Here is a 14,867-nt window from a genome sequence, read left to right as displayed (position 1 = left end):
TCAGTCTAACTCTGCTTTGGAGGTTTGGCACCTGCTTTTGAGCAGGTTGCTCAGTCGTCAGAGAAGAGTGCAGAGGTTGGACGGTCATCACAGTAGAGGCAGGACAGTTGGGATGTGGGGCCATGAAACCAGCTCTGGGCTAGGAGTCAGGAATCTGAGACTCACTCAGTTCAGGTCCCCTTTCCAAGGCAAAGAGATCATTTCTGAGTGTCCACAGGGCACTGGAAAGAGACTACTAGCAGTTCTTATGAAGTCATCTGACAGCAGGTATATCCTGAAGTCATAGCCTTAGCCAACTGCTTTCCTCACTGACACACTCAACACCTGATGGTTCAAACATCTATATACATTTGATAGAAAAACTTGGAGAAATTCAGTGTGTTGCTTAATCAATGTGACTGATACCTCAGCTATTCTACTCAAGCAAGAAGTTTCATGAGACTGAATTTGAACTTCTTGAGAGATTGTTTACAGCATCCCTGGAGTCTATGCCAGAATAGAACTTCCTGTGGGGGATAGCAGGGGAGCTGGCTCTGCAGAGGTCTACAGTCCTACAGTTCCTGAAAAACACATTGCACACAGCTCCACCTGGGCCATGCAGTGGCAACCTCTAAATCAGGAGAGCTGCTTCATAAGAGCTGTCTAAAGACTCTCTGTCTGTTTTCTCCCTCTTGCTTTCCTCTGGCCCAGCCCGGATGGCAATAGCTGCGTGTACTGGACATCTTCTGTATGTTAGGCTCTGGGGGAAATGCTGTGGAGACTTTTTGCCCATCCTCCCAGAGAAGCTGTCAATACCCACCTATTCTAGGTGAAGAAACTGGCCCTCAGAAAGGTTGACTTCCTGAGGCCACACAACTGTTAAGTGGCTGAGCCGAGGGCTGTGGGGCTGTTCCCACGCCCTGGCTTCCAGGCCTGGCAGCATTTGGAGCTGCTCCTCCATCGTGTGTCCGCAGACCTCTCCCGGAGCTCCTCTCCACCCTCACTGCTGGACCAGCTGCAGATGGGCTGTGATGGGGCCTCGTGCGGCAGCCTCAACATGGAGTGCCGGGTGTGCGGGGACAAGGCATCGGGCTTCCACTACGGCGTTCATGCATGTGAGGGATGCAAGGTACGGACTGGGGGGAGTGGTGGCTGGCCACTGAGGCTCTGGTCACATGGTGAATTGACCTTCCACAAAGCTTTCCCTGCCTCTGGGTGGGGCCCTAACTGTATCCACTGCAGAATTCTTGCCCAGGAGGCAGCCAGGCCCTTGGGCTCTAGACCTCAGCTCTGGGCGCTGCAGGAGGGAAGGGGATTCCCTTGTCAAACCTGACCTGCCGGGCACTTGTGCCGACCCACCTCTGTGGGTGATTGTGCCCCCCCTGGGGACCAGGCAGGCAGGACAGAATGAGACTTGGGCTGAGTCGTCGTCTTACCTGAGATCTGGGTTTCCTGTTTCTCAAGGCTCAAAAGGGGCTCTTTGAGAAAAAAGGACAGACATTTGTTTTTCCAGTGATCTTTGTGGGTCTTTCCTAACTTCACACCTATCAAAACTCAGATTATTAAAACCACCACCTCAAAAATACACAGAACCAGATACATTTATGAAGAAATCAAGTTAGCCATGAGACAATCTTATGTTACCAAACTAACAAAGAAGCTTTTTTTTTTTTTTGAGATGGAATTTCACTGTGTCGCCCAGGCTGGAGTGCTGTGGTGCGATCTCAGCTCACGGCAACCTCTGCCTCCTGGGTTCAAGCAATTCTTTTGCCTCAGCCTCCTTAGTAGCTAGAATTATAGGCACATGCCACCACGCCCAGCTAATTTTTGTATTTTTAGTAGAGATGGGGTTTCACCATGCTGGCCATGCTGGTCTCAAACTCCTGACCTCAGGTCAGCCGCGTGCCTCGGCCTCCCCAAGTGCTGGGATTACAGGTGTGAGCCACTGTTCCTGTTCTCAACAAAGAAGCTTTACTTTAGGACTTCTTTAGGCATGTAAAACAGTTGTGGGGTTTTTTTGTGTTTTGTTTTTTTTGTTTTTATTTGAGACAGTTTCGCTCTTATCGCCCAGGCTGGAATGCAGTGGCCCGATCTCAGCTCACTGCAATCTCCACCTCCCAGGTTCAAGCGATTCTCCTGCCTCAGCCTCCCAAGTATCTGGGATTACAGGGGTGTGCCACTGCGCCCGGCCTAAAATAGTTTTAATTAGAACTTTAGAATTACTTCTTTTCTTCTCCATTTCCCCTCAAAAAAACATTTCCCCTCATTACTTCCAAATTTCAAGAGTATTCATACCTTATGCATAATCGGGCCCTTTGGCACAACCTCCCTCCCCCTCCTGGTGGCCTTTCCTCACCTGTTCTTGGTGCCTCAGGGCTTCTTCCGTCGGACGATCCGCATGAAGCTGGAGTACGAGAAGTGTGAGCGCAGCTGCAAGATCCAGAAGAAGAACCGCAACAAGTGTCAGTACTGTCGCTTCCAGAAGTGCCTGGCACTGGGCATGTCACACAACGGTGAGAGCCGACTGGGGCAACACAGGGCTGCTGGCTCCGGAGAGCCTGAAACCAGGGTCCAGGAAGCCCTCGGGGCAACCCAGAGGGGGCACCTGTAGAGCGGTGCCTGGCACACAGGAAGCACCATGGCTGTTGGCTGCTGGCTAGGCTTTGCCGATCTGGACCTTGGGTCTTAGAGCCGAAGACCTGCTACTTCCCCCAGACTGCCGGCATCTACCATGGGTCCCAGGCCTCAGGTAGTCTCTTCCTCCCTGTACCTGAGGTTTACCCATTCTGGCCCAGAAGGGAACTGAGAATTGATGCCAGTTTGAACAATTTGGGGAACACCAATCCCAGAACCTCAAGCCTGTCTCAGATGACCTGACACAGCATGAAAGCTACTGCCAAGGCCAAGGATCCCCTCAGCTCTTTTTGGTTATAGAAGGCAGGCAGTAACCAGTAAGTGACCACATTTGTCACCTGCCAGGAACCAGGTAGAAGTTTTTTGGAGGTCAGCCACTCCCAGGAGACAGAACCTTCTCTGCCCCATGCTCCAGGCCTCCTGCAGAGCCTTGTCTTCAGACTCCTAGGGTAGGATATGCAAATCCCACCTGTCCCCTCAGTACCCCTCTGGGTCAGACCCTAAGAGGACAGGGGAGAGCCTCTTGTGATCTCTATGGGCAGGTTAGCTGCTTGGCCAGTTTTAGCCAGGGATGCCCTAACTGCCTTGCATCTTAGAGGGTAGCAGGACCTCAGCCCTCCATCTGCGACTCTCTTGGGTGATAGGTTCTGGCAGGTCTGGGATTGATCCCTTTCCTAGGAAATCTCAGAACTGATTGAATCGTTTTCTTCACTCTAACTCTGAGAGAAGCTGCATTCATATCCTACTCAATTACTAATGACAATTTTTGAGTGCTTACTATGTGAGGACTCTTATTTATTTGATCCAACAACTCAGTAAGTTTTAAAAAGTATTAGCCTCATTTTTCTGATTAAAAAAGAAAAGTGGCCAGGTGCGATAGCTCACACCTATAATCCCATCACTTTTGGGAGGCCAAGGCAGGAGGATAGCTTGAGCCCAGGAGTTTAAGACCAGCCTGAGCAACATAGTGAGACCTCATCACTACAAAAAAAAAAAAAAAAAAAATTAGCCAGGCTTGGTGATATGCACCTGTAGTCCTAGCTACTCATGAGGTTGAGGCAGGAGAATTGCTTGAACCTGGGAGGCGGAGGTTGCAGTGAGCCGAGAGTGCGCCACTGCACTCCAGCCTGGGTGACAGAGCAAGACTGCATCTCAAAAAAAAAAGAAAAGGGAAGGAGTCTGCCCCAAGTCACACAGCTAGTAAACTGCCAAGTTGTAACTCAAGCCCAGGCCTTTGTCACCAAAGTCTGTCTTCCTAATTTCCATGCTCTGTTGCCCCCAACCTCAGCCAGAGTAGCTCAGTCACTCAGTAAGTTAGAGCCCTTGTGTGCTGGGCACTGTGAACAAAAGACAAAATCACCGCTCTTGCAAAATTCACCAAAAAAAAAAATCACTCTTGTGGAGCTTGCGATCTGGAAGGGCTACCCCCAACATTCCCACCTTGCTGACTCTAGAGCTTCTGGGGGCCCTGGGCTCCAAAAGTATTTGGCTTAGACACCTGTAAAGGGATGGGGAGGTCAGAGGTGCTGGGGCCTGCCTGGGCTCCTTGCTGACTGCCCCCTTCCCTGTGCAGCTATCCGTTTTGGCCGGATGCCAGAGGCTGAGAAGAGGAAGTTGGTGGCGGGGCTGACGGCAAATGAGGGGAGCCAGTACAACCCACAGGTGGCCGACCTGAAGGCCTTCTCCCAGCACATCTACAATGCCTACCTGAAAAACTTCAACATGACCAAAAAGAAGGCCCGCAGCATCCTCACCGGCAAAGCCAGCCACACGCCGGTGAGTGTTGCTGCTTGGCCTGGCAGCATCTTGGGCTCTGGGCCCCGCTGCTGCCTGCCTGACTCCCAGGAGAGCCAGGCCTTCTCCCTCCCTCAGCTTCATGGTGCAGGCAGGGAATATGGGGAGCACAGGGTGGGGGTCCTCCGAGGCCTGGTCTCTAACGGGGCCTGGTTTTCAGCCCTTTGTGATCCACGACATCGAGACATTGTGGCAGGCGGAGAAGGGGCTGGTGTGGAAGCAGCTGGTGAACGGCCTGCCACCCTACAAGGAAATCAGCGTGCACGTCTTCTACCGCTGCCAGTGCACCACAGTGGAGACCGTGCGGGAGCTCACTGAGTTTGCCAAGAGCATCCCCAGCTTCAGCAGCCTCTTCCTCAACGACCAGGTGACCCTTCTCAAGTATGGCGTGCACGAGGCCATCTTCGCCATGCTGGCCTCCATTGTCAACAAGGATGGGCTGCTGGTAGCCAACGGCAGTGGCTTTGTCACCCGTGAGTTCCTGCGCAGCCTCCGCAAGCCCTTTAGTGACATCATTGAGCCCAAGTTTGAATTTGCGGTCAAGTTCAACGCCCTGGAGCTTGACGACAGTGACCTGGCCCTGTTCATTGCGGCCATCATTCTGTGTGGAGGTGAGTGAGAGTGGGGCAGGTGGGCTGGCCCGGCACACCCAGTCCCCCTGGGGGTTGGCCCTCACTGCAGGGCACTGTGCCTGAGCTCTGACAGTGTGGGGGAGTGTCGGTGTGATCTTGGCAGTGGAACATGCCACGTACTAACCGAGCATGCGGGATCAGCTCCATCTCATTACATATGTACATGGAGGGGGTGATAGAAAAGAGACTAAGCCAGATGCGGTGGCTTACACCTGTAATCTCAGTACTTTGGGAGGCCAAGGAGGGCAGATCACTTGAGATCAGGAATTCAAAACCAGCCTGGCCAACATGGTGAAACCCCGTCTCTACTAAAAATACAAAAAATTAGCCAGATGTGGTGGTACACGCCTGTAATCCCAGCTAGTTGGGAGTCTGAGGCAGGAGAATCGCTTGAACCTGAGAGGTGGAGGTTGCAGTGAGCCAAGATCACACCACTGCACTCCAGCCTGGGTGACAGAGTGAGACCCTATCTCAAAAAAAAGGAAAAGGACTAACAGGCAGTATGCTGTCATGTTAATGTGGAGGTGGAGAAATTGTCCACATTTTCTCTGCATTTTTAAAATTCCAACACAATAAATGCAATAATAACTATGCTAACTAACAGTGGCCTAGAGTTTACTTCATGCCAGGCACTGTTCTCGTTCCTTTTCGTTGAGTATAACTCACTTGATCCTGACAACAACCCCATGCAGGAAGAATGTTTTCTCCATTTTACACATGGAGAAATCGAAGCCCAGAGAGGCCCAGTGACCTGCCCACAGCCTCATCGATAGGCTGCGGCAGACACAGGATTTGAATTAAGCATTGAGTCTCTTAACCATGATACTGTGCTGCCTAATTGGGGGAAAAAATAACATTGGCAAAAAAACAAAAAAGAAGTGGATCAAGACCAGGGGTAGGGAGACTAGAACACCCAGTGGAGCATCGCTGGCGGGACAGGGCTTGGTCTGTCACGGCCAAGGAGGCCCACTGTCCCCTGGGCCAAGTCACCTCCTGGGGTGGGGGTAGGGGAGCTCCACTGCCTTTTTGAGCTCCCTGGTGTGTCCTATGTCCCCACAGACCGACCAGGCCTCATGAACGTGCCACAGGTGGAGGCCATCCAGGACACCATCCTGCGTGCCCTCGAATTCCACCTGCAGACCAACCACCCCGATGCCCAGTACCTCTTCCCCAAGCTGCTGCAGAAGATGGCTGACCTGCGACAGCTGGTCACCGAGCACGCCCAGATGATGCAGCGGATCAAGAAGACCGAGACCGAGACCTCACTGCACCCCCTGCTGCAGGAAATCTACAAGGACATGTACTAAGTGTTGTGCCCAGGCCTCCCTGCAGGCTCCAGTGGGGCCGGCACTGGAGGGGTCCCACATGACTTTCCTGTTGACCAGCCCTTGCGCACCCGGCCTGGAGCAGTGGAGTCCACGCCCGTGTTCAGACACATGACACCCACGACCTCTGGCTCCCTGCGCCCTCTCTCCCACTTCCTCCAGCCAGCTCTCTTCCTGACTTTGTTGTCTCCCTCTTTCTCAGTTCCTCTTTCTTTTCTAATTTCTCTTGCTCTGTTTTTCCTTTCTGTAGGTTTCTCTCTTCCCTCCTCCCTTGCCCTCCCTTTCTCTATCCACCCCATGTCTGTCCTCCTTTCTTGTTCTGTGAGATGGTTTGTATTATTCACCAGCAGCATAGAACAGAACCTCTGCTTTTGCACACCCTTTCCCCAGGAGCAGAGGGGAGTGGGGCCTGCCCTCTGCCTCATCATTGCACCTTCAGGCTTAGGGTCCTCACTTCTGTCTCCTGTCTTCAGAGCAAAAGACTTGAGCCATCCAAAGAAACACTAAACTCTCTGGGCCTGGGTTCCAGGGGAAGCTGAGCATGGCCTGGACTGACTGCAGCAGCCTGTAGTCATGGGGTCCCTGCTGTCAAGAACAGTGGGCAGGAGGCCCAGGCTGAGAGCCAGACGCCTCCCCAAGACTGTCATTGCCCTTCCGAGGCTGAGGCCACCCCTGACCCAACTGACGCTGCTCCAGCAGCACATCTCAGCCCCACTGACACCCAGCGTCCTTCCATCTTCACACTGGTTTGCCAGGTCAATGTTGCTGACGGCCCCCTGCACTGGCCGCTGGACGGCACTCTCCTAGCTTGGAAGTAGGCAGGGTTGCCTCCAGGTGGGCCCCCCCCTCATTGAAGAGGAGCAAGTCTCAAGGGAAGGAATTGGGGTTGGTGGTTGGAGGGAGCAGCACACCCAATTCTGCCCCGAGAACTCGGGGTCTGAGTCTTGGGGTCAGGTCAGGGAGAGCTTGGGGCAGGCCTTCCGCCAGCACCCTCAGTGCCCCCTTGCCCAGTAGCAGCCACCCACATTGTGTCAGCACCCAGGGCCAGGGCCTGGCCTCACACCTGACTGCTCCTTTCTCTAACCAGCTCCACGGGAGCTCAGGCCCCACTCTCACTGGAGCTGCCCCTCCAGCCACACACACAAGCACTGAAATCACTTTATCTGCAGGCTCCACGCATCTTCTTTCCCTCCCTGAGGCAGGTGAGAGCCCAGAGAGAGGGGCCTGCACGTGGGTAGGCAGGGCTGGGCCAGGTCTCCAGAGAGGCAGGGGTCTTGCAGGTCCTGCTGGGTCAGCCCAGCACCTGCTCCTAGCGGGAGCTTCCCGGGATAAACTGAGCCTGTTCATTCTGATATCCATTTGTCCCAGCAGCTCTGCTGCCTTCCTCTTCCCCTGTACTCACTCAGCCCAGCTGGCCACCTAGAAATCTCCCTGCACAGCCTCTGTGATCGTGGACCTTGTGGGACCAGTCCCACACCAGTGTCCCTGCCCACCCCTGCTCCTAGGTTGAGCTACGCTCACCTCAGAGCAGGGCCAGAGCACAGCTGGGCCTGCCACGTCTGAGCAGGGCAGAGCCCCCCAGGCCTGCAGGGGCAAGGGGTTGGCTGGAGTCTCTGAGCACAGAGGTAGGAAAGCTGGGGTTCAAGCCCAGGATTCCTGGGTCCTGCCTGGTCCTCCCTCCGAAGGGGCCATTCTGTTTGTGACTCTAGGTAGAAATGCCCTGCTCCTGCCCCTACAGGCACCACAGCCTCTCTTCTGTGCCCCAGGATGACTCTGCTGGCAAGATTCTTCCCGCTTCCTGCCCACCCAGCTGACGGGGATTGGGGTGCTTCCTTTCAGGCCAAGGCTATGAAGGGATGGCTACTGGGACCCACCTCCCACTCCCTGCCATGTGCCGCATCCCTGCCCCCACCTGGGTCTGGTGCTGAGGAAACAGCTCTTCTCAGTGTCTGAACAATCTCCAAATTTGAAATGTATATTTTTGCTAGGAGCCCCAGCTTCCTGTGTTTTTAATATAAATAGTGTACACAGACTGACACAACTTTAAATAAATGGGAATTAAATATTTAAGAGCTGACTGGAAGCTGACTCAGTTACTTGCGTGGTTTTCCTGGGGCTGACGGGGGGGCTCCACGCTGCCTCCACATCCAGCGCTGGAGGGCGAAGGAGGCTTTGGGTGCCCAGGCCCTACCCCATCTCCACCTCGCTTTGCTCACCACTTGTCAGCAGGAGTTTGGACGACTGTGCCATCTCCACCCTGCAGAGAGAATTTGGGGTGTGAGGGGACAAGGATATGTGGTGTCCTGGCCTCACCAGCTGGAGCACTCAAGGTCTGGGGGATGGGAAGACCCCTGGAGGAGGCAGATGCAGGACTCAATAGATAAAGCCAGTTTATCACCACAAGAGATCACGCTCTCCTCTCCTTTGCTGCCACCCACTTCTCTCCTGTCTTTCCTGAGGTGCCATCTCCCCAGGGGTCCAGTTGATCCCAGCCCCCAACAGCCATGGGTTTGTCTGCAGTGTGAGGCCAGGTCAGGGCATGTAACAGAGTGTGTTTATCTAGTCACGAAAAAACTACAGCTAAATATTTCCAAATGGGGGATGTACTAAAGGGAGTTGTTACAAAAGTATTGGAAGTGCTGAAAGACCAATGGTGTGTGGTGGGGAATAATAGAGGTCATCCAGAGATGAGTAACTGCAGGAAGCCATTCTCACCTCCAGGGCTGAATGGGAAAATGATGTCATTCAGGGGCCACCATTGCTAGAACACAGGCTGACACTGCAGCGACCCAAGAGCCTGAAGTCACCAGGTGATTTGACGGTAGAACCAGACTGCTGGAGCCTGAGTTCACGTACAGCATGTACGGGGCCGCCAGAGTGCCCAAGGCCACCACCACTGCTGCCCCTGAACCTCACTGCTTCGGTGCTGTAGCCCCATAACTCATTTCTCTTGCTCTATTTCTTCCCTTCTCTAGCTCTCCTACCTCTGTGCTCTGAGTCTCCAGCCAGCCCCTTGCCTGTGCAGGCCTGGGGGCTCTGCTCTGCTCAGACATGGCACGCCCACCTGTGCTCTGGCCCTGCTCTGAGGTAAGCACGCCTCAACCTGGGCGCAGGGGAGGGCAGGGCCCAGCCTGGTCTCAGCTGTTCCTGCCAGAAGTGTTATCAGAGTTTGGGGCTGGGGAAGCAAAGGATTCTTTCTTCTTCCTATCTTCCAGTCTGTTGCTTTTACCTCCCATTGGGGGGAAAAATGCATAGTAGTCTAGGAAGTGCAGTTTGTAGACTTCCAGCCCTTGCAGTATAGAGGAGTATACGGGGAAAGGTGGGAACTGAACCAAGTGTCTGCAGGCAAACAACTAGCACACGTACAGGCACCAGCCCTAGCGAGAGGGATCCCACATGCCCACAGCTGAGAGATGGTCATTACAGCACTTGCCTCCTGTTTTCTCTCTTTGCTGGTCATCTCAGCAGAGCAGTCTGAATTCTATCAGGTCCAATATGGTTCATCTCAGTCCAGAGAGTGACAGCCCCAGGGGAACAGGAGGAAAAGAGGAGAAGGAGGAAAAAAGGAGTGATTGGAGCCGGGCCACCTCTGAAATTGGTAGCCTTTTCTATGATAGAATCTTCTGGTTTACTTTTCTCACCTCCCTATCCTTTCCCACACTATCAAGTCGGGGGAAAAAATAGTCAAAGACAGTGTGTGTCTCAGTTGTTAAAGGCTAGTCCTCTTCCCAGCACTGAAGAGGTAAGAATCCAGTATACTAAATAACCAGTTCACACTCAGTTCAGAGAGTTGAAGCTGTCTTGACCACTTTGCCTGGCTTCTGGTGCTTCGAAGAGCATCATATCACTCTGGCCCATTTTGTTACTATCACTAATTGCTATTCCTCATGAAGCAGCTATTCTGTGCCATGCAGTATACATACATCACCTCTAATCCTCACCACAACCCTACAAGGTAAACATTATCACCGGCCATTATACAAAGCAGGAAGCACAATGAGAGATTAAGGGATGTGCCTGTGGTCACAGCTAGGAAAAGGCATGGCCAGTATTCCATCCACAGCCTTAGGATCTCTGCTTTTCACTCAGGATCAAAACTTTGCGGACAACAGTTGGTCACCTGGCCTCTTTTTAATAATGCTCAGGACAAACGAATCAAGCATTTAAACTAAAAAAGAAGAAAGCAAACTTAGGAGACTAAGAAGATTCTCTTGGCAAGATCGAGACCATCCTGGCCAACATGGTGAAATCTCATCTCTACTAAAAATACAAAAATTAGCTGGGCATGGTGGCATGTGCCTGTAGTTCCAGCTACTAGGGAGGCTGAGGCAGGAGAATTGCTTGAACCTGGGAGGTGGAGGTTGCAGTGAGCCAAGATAGTGCCACTGCACTCCAGCCTGGTGCCTGGTGACAGAGCGAGACTCTGTCTCCAAAAAAAAAAAAAAAAAAAAAAGATTCTCTTGGCAATAATTCTAAAACTATTTTGAAATTAAAATTTTATTGGAAAGATGGCCGGGCACAGTGGCTCATGCCTATAATCCCATAATCGCAAAACTTTGAGAGGCCAAGGTGGGCAGATCACCTGGGGTCAGCAGCTCAAAACCAGCCTGGCCAACATGGTGAAACCCAGTCTCCACTAAAAATACAAAAAAAAAAAAAATTAGCTGGGCTTGGTGGCATACGACTGTAATCCCAGCTACTCAGGAGGCTGAGGCAGAAGAATCACTTGAACCCAGGAGATGGAGGCTGCAGTAAGCTGAGATCACACCACTGCACTCCAGCCTGGGCGACAGAGACTCTGTCTCAAAAAAAAAAAAAAAAACCTTTCTGGAGGACGGATACAGGCAGTAGAGAATTCCCAAAAAATTGTAGATACCAAAAAACCCTGCATGAAAATAGACATAACAACCAGTGAAATTAGAGCCCTGGCATCTCAAAAAAATGTAACTATTGACTATTATACAGGAAATAACTGTTTTATATTATTAAAACTATAAAAGAGATAAAAGGTTGGGTGCAGTGGCTCAGGCCTGTAATCCCAGCACTTTGGGAGGCCAACACGAGAGGATTGCTTGAGGCCAGGAGTTCGATACCAGCCTGGGCAACACGACAAGGCCCCATCTCTACAAAAAAGAAGTTAGCTGGGTGATATGGTTTGGCTCATCTTGAATTGTAGCTCCCAAATTTCACCTTGAATTGTAGCTCCCATAATTCCCACGTGTTGTGGGAGGGACCCAGTGGGAGATAATTGAATTATGGGAGTGGTTTCCCCCATGCTGTTCTCATGGTAGTGAATAAGTCTCATGAGATCTGATTTTTTTTTTTTTTTTTTAAGACAGAGTCTTGCTCTGTTGCCCAGGCTAGAGTGCATTGAGACAATCTTGGCTCACTGAAACCTCTGCCTCCCAGGTTCAAGCAATTCTTCCTCAGCCTCCCAAGTAGCTGGGGATTACAGATGCCCACCACCATGCCCAACTATTTTTTTGTATTTTTAGTAGAGACAGGGTTTCACCATCTTGGCCAGGCTGGTCTTAAACTCCTGACCTCAGGTGATCCACCTGCCTCGGCCTCCCAAAGTGCTGGGATTACAGGCGTGAGCCACCGCACCTGGCCAAGATCTGATAGTTTTAAAAGGGGAAACCATCGATTCTTCTCTCTTGCCTGCCACCACATAAGATGTGCCTTTCGCCTTCCACCATGATTGTGAGACCTCTCCAGCCATGCGGAACTGTGAGTCCATTTAACCTCTTTTACTTTATAAATTACCCAGTCTCAGGTACATCTTTCAGCAGTGTGAAAACAGACTAATACGCTGGGCATGGTGATATGTGCCTGTAGTCCTAACTACTCGGGAGGCTGAGACAGGAGAATCACTAGAGCCCAGGTGTTTGAGGTTGCAGTGAGCTCTGATTGTATCACTGCACACTAGCCTTGGTGACAGAGTGAGACCCTGTCTCAAAAAAATAAAAAAGACATTTAAAAAAAAATCAAAGCATAAGAATGGAATTAATTTGCTTTTTTTGTTTTTTGTTTGTTTTTCTATATTGAGACAGAGTCTTGCTCTGTCACCCAGGCTGGAGTGCAGTGGCATGATCGTGGCTCACTGCAATCTCTGCCTCCTGGGTTCAAGCAATTCTCCTGCCTCAGCCTCCCAAGTAGCTGAGATTACAGACATGTGCCACCATGCCGGGATAATTTTTGTATTTTTAGTAGAGATGGAGTTTCACCACGTTGATTGGGCTGGTCTCGAACTCCTGACCTCAGGTTATCAGCCCACTTCAGCCTCCCAAAGTATTGGGATACAGGCATGAGCCACTACACCTGGCCAATTTGCTTAAGAAAAAAAAAATGTTTAAGAAATGCCTGGAGCTTCTAGGAAAAAAGAAAAAAACCCTGAATGAGTTAAGAATTAGACACAGCCAGAGATCATTTTTTTGGGCCTCGGGAAAGATCTATAGAAATTTTCCAGAAAATAACATAGGGAAGTCAGGATATTGAAAATACGGAAAGAATATCAATAAAAATTCTCACGCATTGCAGAAGGGAAAAGCTGGTGCTGTACAATTAATTTGAAAAACAATTTGGTGAAATCTAGTCAAGCTGAAGATGTACACACTCTGTTACCTCGCATTTTCCTATTAAAATGTGCCTGTGGATGCTATGGGGCACCAGTCAGATACCACCCCTCAGGACCCAGCTGCTGGGGGTATCGGCTGCTGAATTCACAGCTGAGTTGCTCTCAGTGAATTGCCCTTACCAAAGGAAGCTGCCTCACCTGAGAATATGTACATGCCCTGCTCAGGGCAGCCTGTGCCCAATGTGGGAGTACAAAGGCCAAGCCTTCTTACTCGTTTTGGGACAACTGGAAGGATCGGTGCAGCTCCAGAGCTGAGGCTTCTCTTATAACTACGTTGCAGCTTAACTTCAATGGTTAACTTAATTAGTTAGGGAGAACCCTCTAACCAATCCTGCTTCCTTCAGTTCCTTACAGGTGTTGTTCCAAAGAGCATTCCCCAGAAAGTAGCGTGCAAGTAAACTTCCAAATCTATTTCCAAGAGAAGCCATCCTGAGACAATATCCGAGAGTGAAACCCATCAAATCACACCAAGACTCATACAAACGTTTATAGGAACAATAGCAAAGATTTGGAAACAACAAAAATGTTCATCAGGCTGGTGCGGTGGTTCACGCCTGTAATCCCAGCACTTTGGGAGGCCAAGGCAGGAGGATCACTTGAGGCCAGGAGTTCAAGACCAGCCTGGGCAACATAGTGAGACCCCATCTCTCCAAAAAGTTTTAAAAAATTAGCCAGTTGGTGCATGCCTGTAGTCCCAGATACTCGGGAGGCTGAGGAAGGAGGATGGCTCGAACCCAGAAGTTTGAAGCTGCAGTGAGCTAAGATGGCACCACTGCACTCCAGCCTGGGCATAGAGGGAGATACTGTCTCCCCAAAATGTAAAATATTAAAAACTTTTGCTACATACATTTTAAAATTTTCTGCCTAAAAAAACAACACGAGGTAACAATGTTAAACCAACCGTGTAAAAATGTTTGTGGCAAAACCATTGGGCTAATTTCTTTATTATATAAAGAACAGTTATAAATCAATAAATAAAAGGTCAACCCAATAGAAAAATGAGCAAAGGATATGAACATAAAAGGAAATGGCTCTTAATATGCAAAGAAGCTTAACCCCACTCATAATAAGAGAAATGTAAATTAAAACTACAATGAGATACTGCTTTGTGTTTTTTTGTTCGTTTAAGACAGGGTTTCACTCTGTCACCCAGGCTGAGTGCAGTGGTGCCATCACAGCTCACTGCAGCTTTGACCTCTCAGGCTCAAGTGATCCTGCTGCCTCAGCCACCTGAGTAGCTGGGACTACAGGCGTGCACCACCGTGCCCGGCTTATTCTTGATTTTTTGTAGAGACAGGCTTTTCCTATGTTGCCCAGACTGATCTCAAATTCCTGGGCTGAAGCAATCCTCCCATCTTGTCCTCCCAAAGTGCTGCGATTACAGGTGTAAGCTGTGGCACCCAGCTGAGATACTGTTGTTTTACTTACCAAATGGAATACTAAAAAGTTTGATAACATTGTGTTGGCAAGGGTGTGCAGAAACCGGCACTCCATACTGTTGGTAGGATTGTAAACTGGCACAGCTTCCAGTGAAGCTCGTGTTGGTAAAACCTACAAAAATTAAAAAAAAAATTTTGATCCAGCAAAAGTGAAATATATAACAAAAATTCCCAAGACGATTGGTTTTCCAATTTAGTGTTTCAATGTACTGATAGACATAGGAAGTTATAAAATTCAGTTCTAAAATCTCTCCTTTAACTTTTAGGTTAATTCCTCTTATTTGGTCTTTTTAAACTTTCCCATCTTGTCTCCCACACAGGGCAGTGTAGTCTGGCAGAGAGAGAATGGGCTTTGGAGGCATAAGATGGATTTCAGGGGGTCTTAGAAACAGAACTGGAAGCGCTCTTAGAGGTCATGGTCCCCCTT

General features: G+C 50.4%; 1 protein-coding gene across 4 annotated transcripts in view; it reads left to right on the top strand.

Moving 5' to 3' along the window:
* The window catches only part of PPARD (peroxisome proliferator activated receptor delta), an 84,984-nt gene extending 76,543 nt beyond the window's left edge, over positions 1-8,441 (top strand). For all 4 annotated transcript variants that reach the window (XM_012461614.2, XM_064361133.1, XM_064361132.1 and 1 more), the window contains 5 exons: positions 954-1,108; positions 2,354-2,492; positions 4,187-4,389; positions 4,568-5,018; positions 6,099-8,441. In XM_012461614.2, coding sequence (XP_012317037.1) covers positions 954-1,108; positions 2,354-2,492; positions 4,187-4,389; positions 4,568-5,018; positions 6,099-6,346 — 1,196 coding nt within the window. In that variant the 3' untranslated portion in view covers positions 6,347-8,441. The remainder of the gene's footprint in view (positions 1-953; positions 1,109-2,353; positions 2,493-4,186; positions 4,390-4,567; positions 5,019-6,098) is intronic.
* The last annotated feature ends 6,426 nt before the right edge of the window (positions 8,442-14,867 follow it).

This window comes from Aotus nancymaae, unplaced genomic scaffold (genome assembly GCF_030222135.1).
Source record: "Aotus nancymaae isolate 86718 unplaced genomic scaffold, 86718_ANA_hifiasm-v0.15.2.pri h1tg000040l, whole genome shotgun sequence".
Classification (NCBI taxonomy): domain Eukaryota; kingdom Metazoa; phylum Chordata; class Mammalia; order Primates; family Aotidae; genus Aotus; species Aotus nancymaae.
The sequence above is the reverse complement of the archived record's forward strand: the minus strand, read 5'-3'. Positions and strand labels throughout refer to the sequence as shown.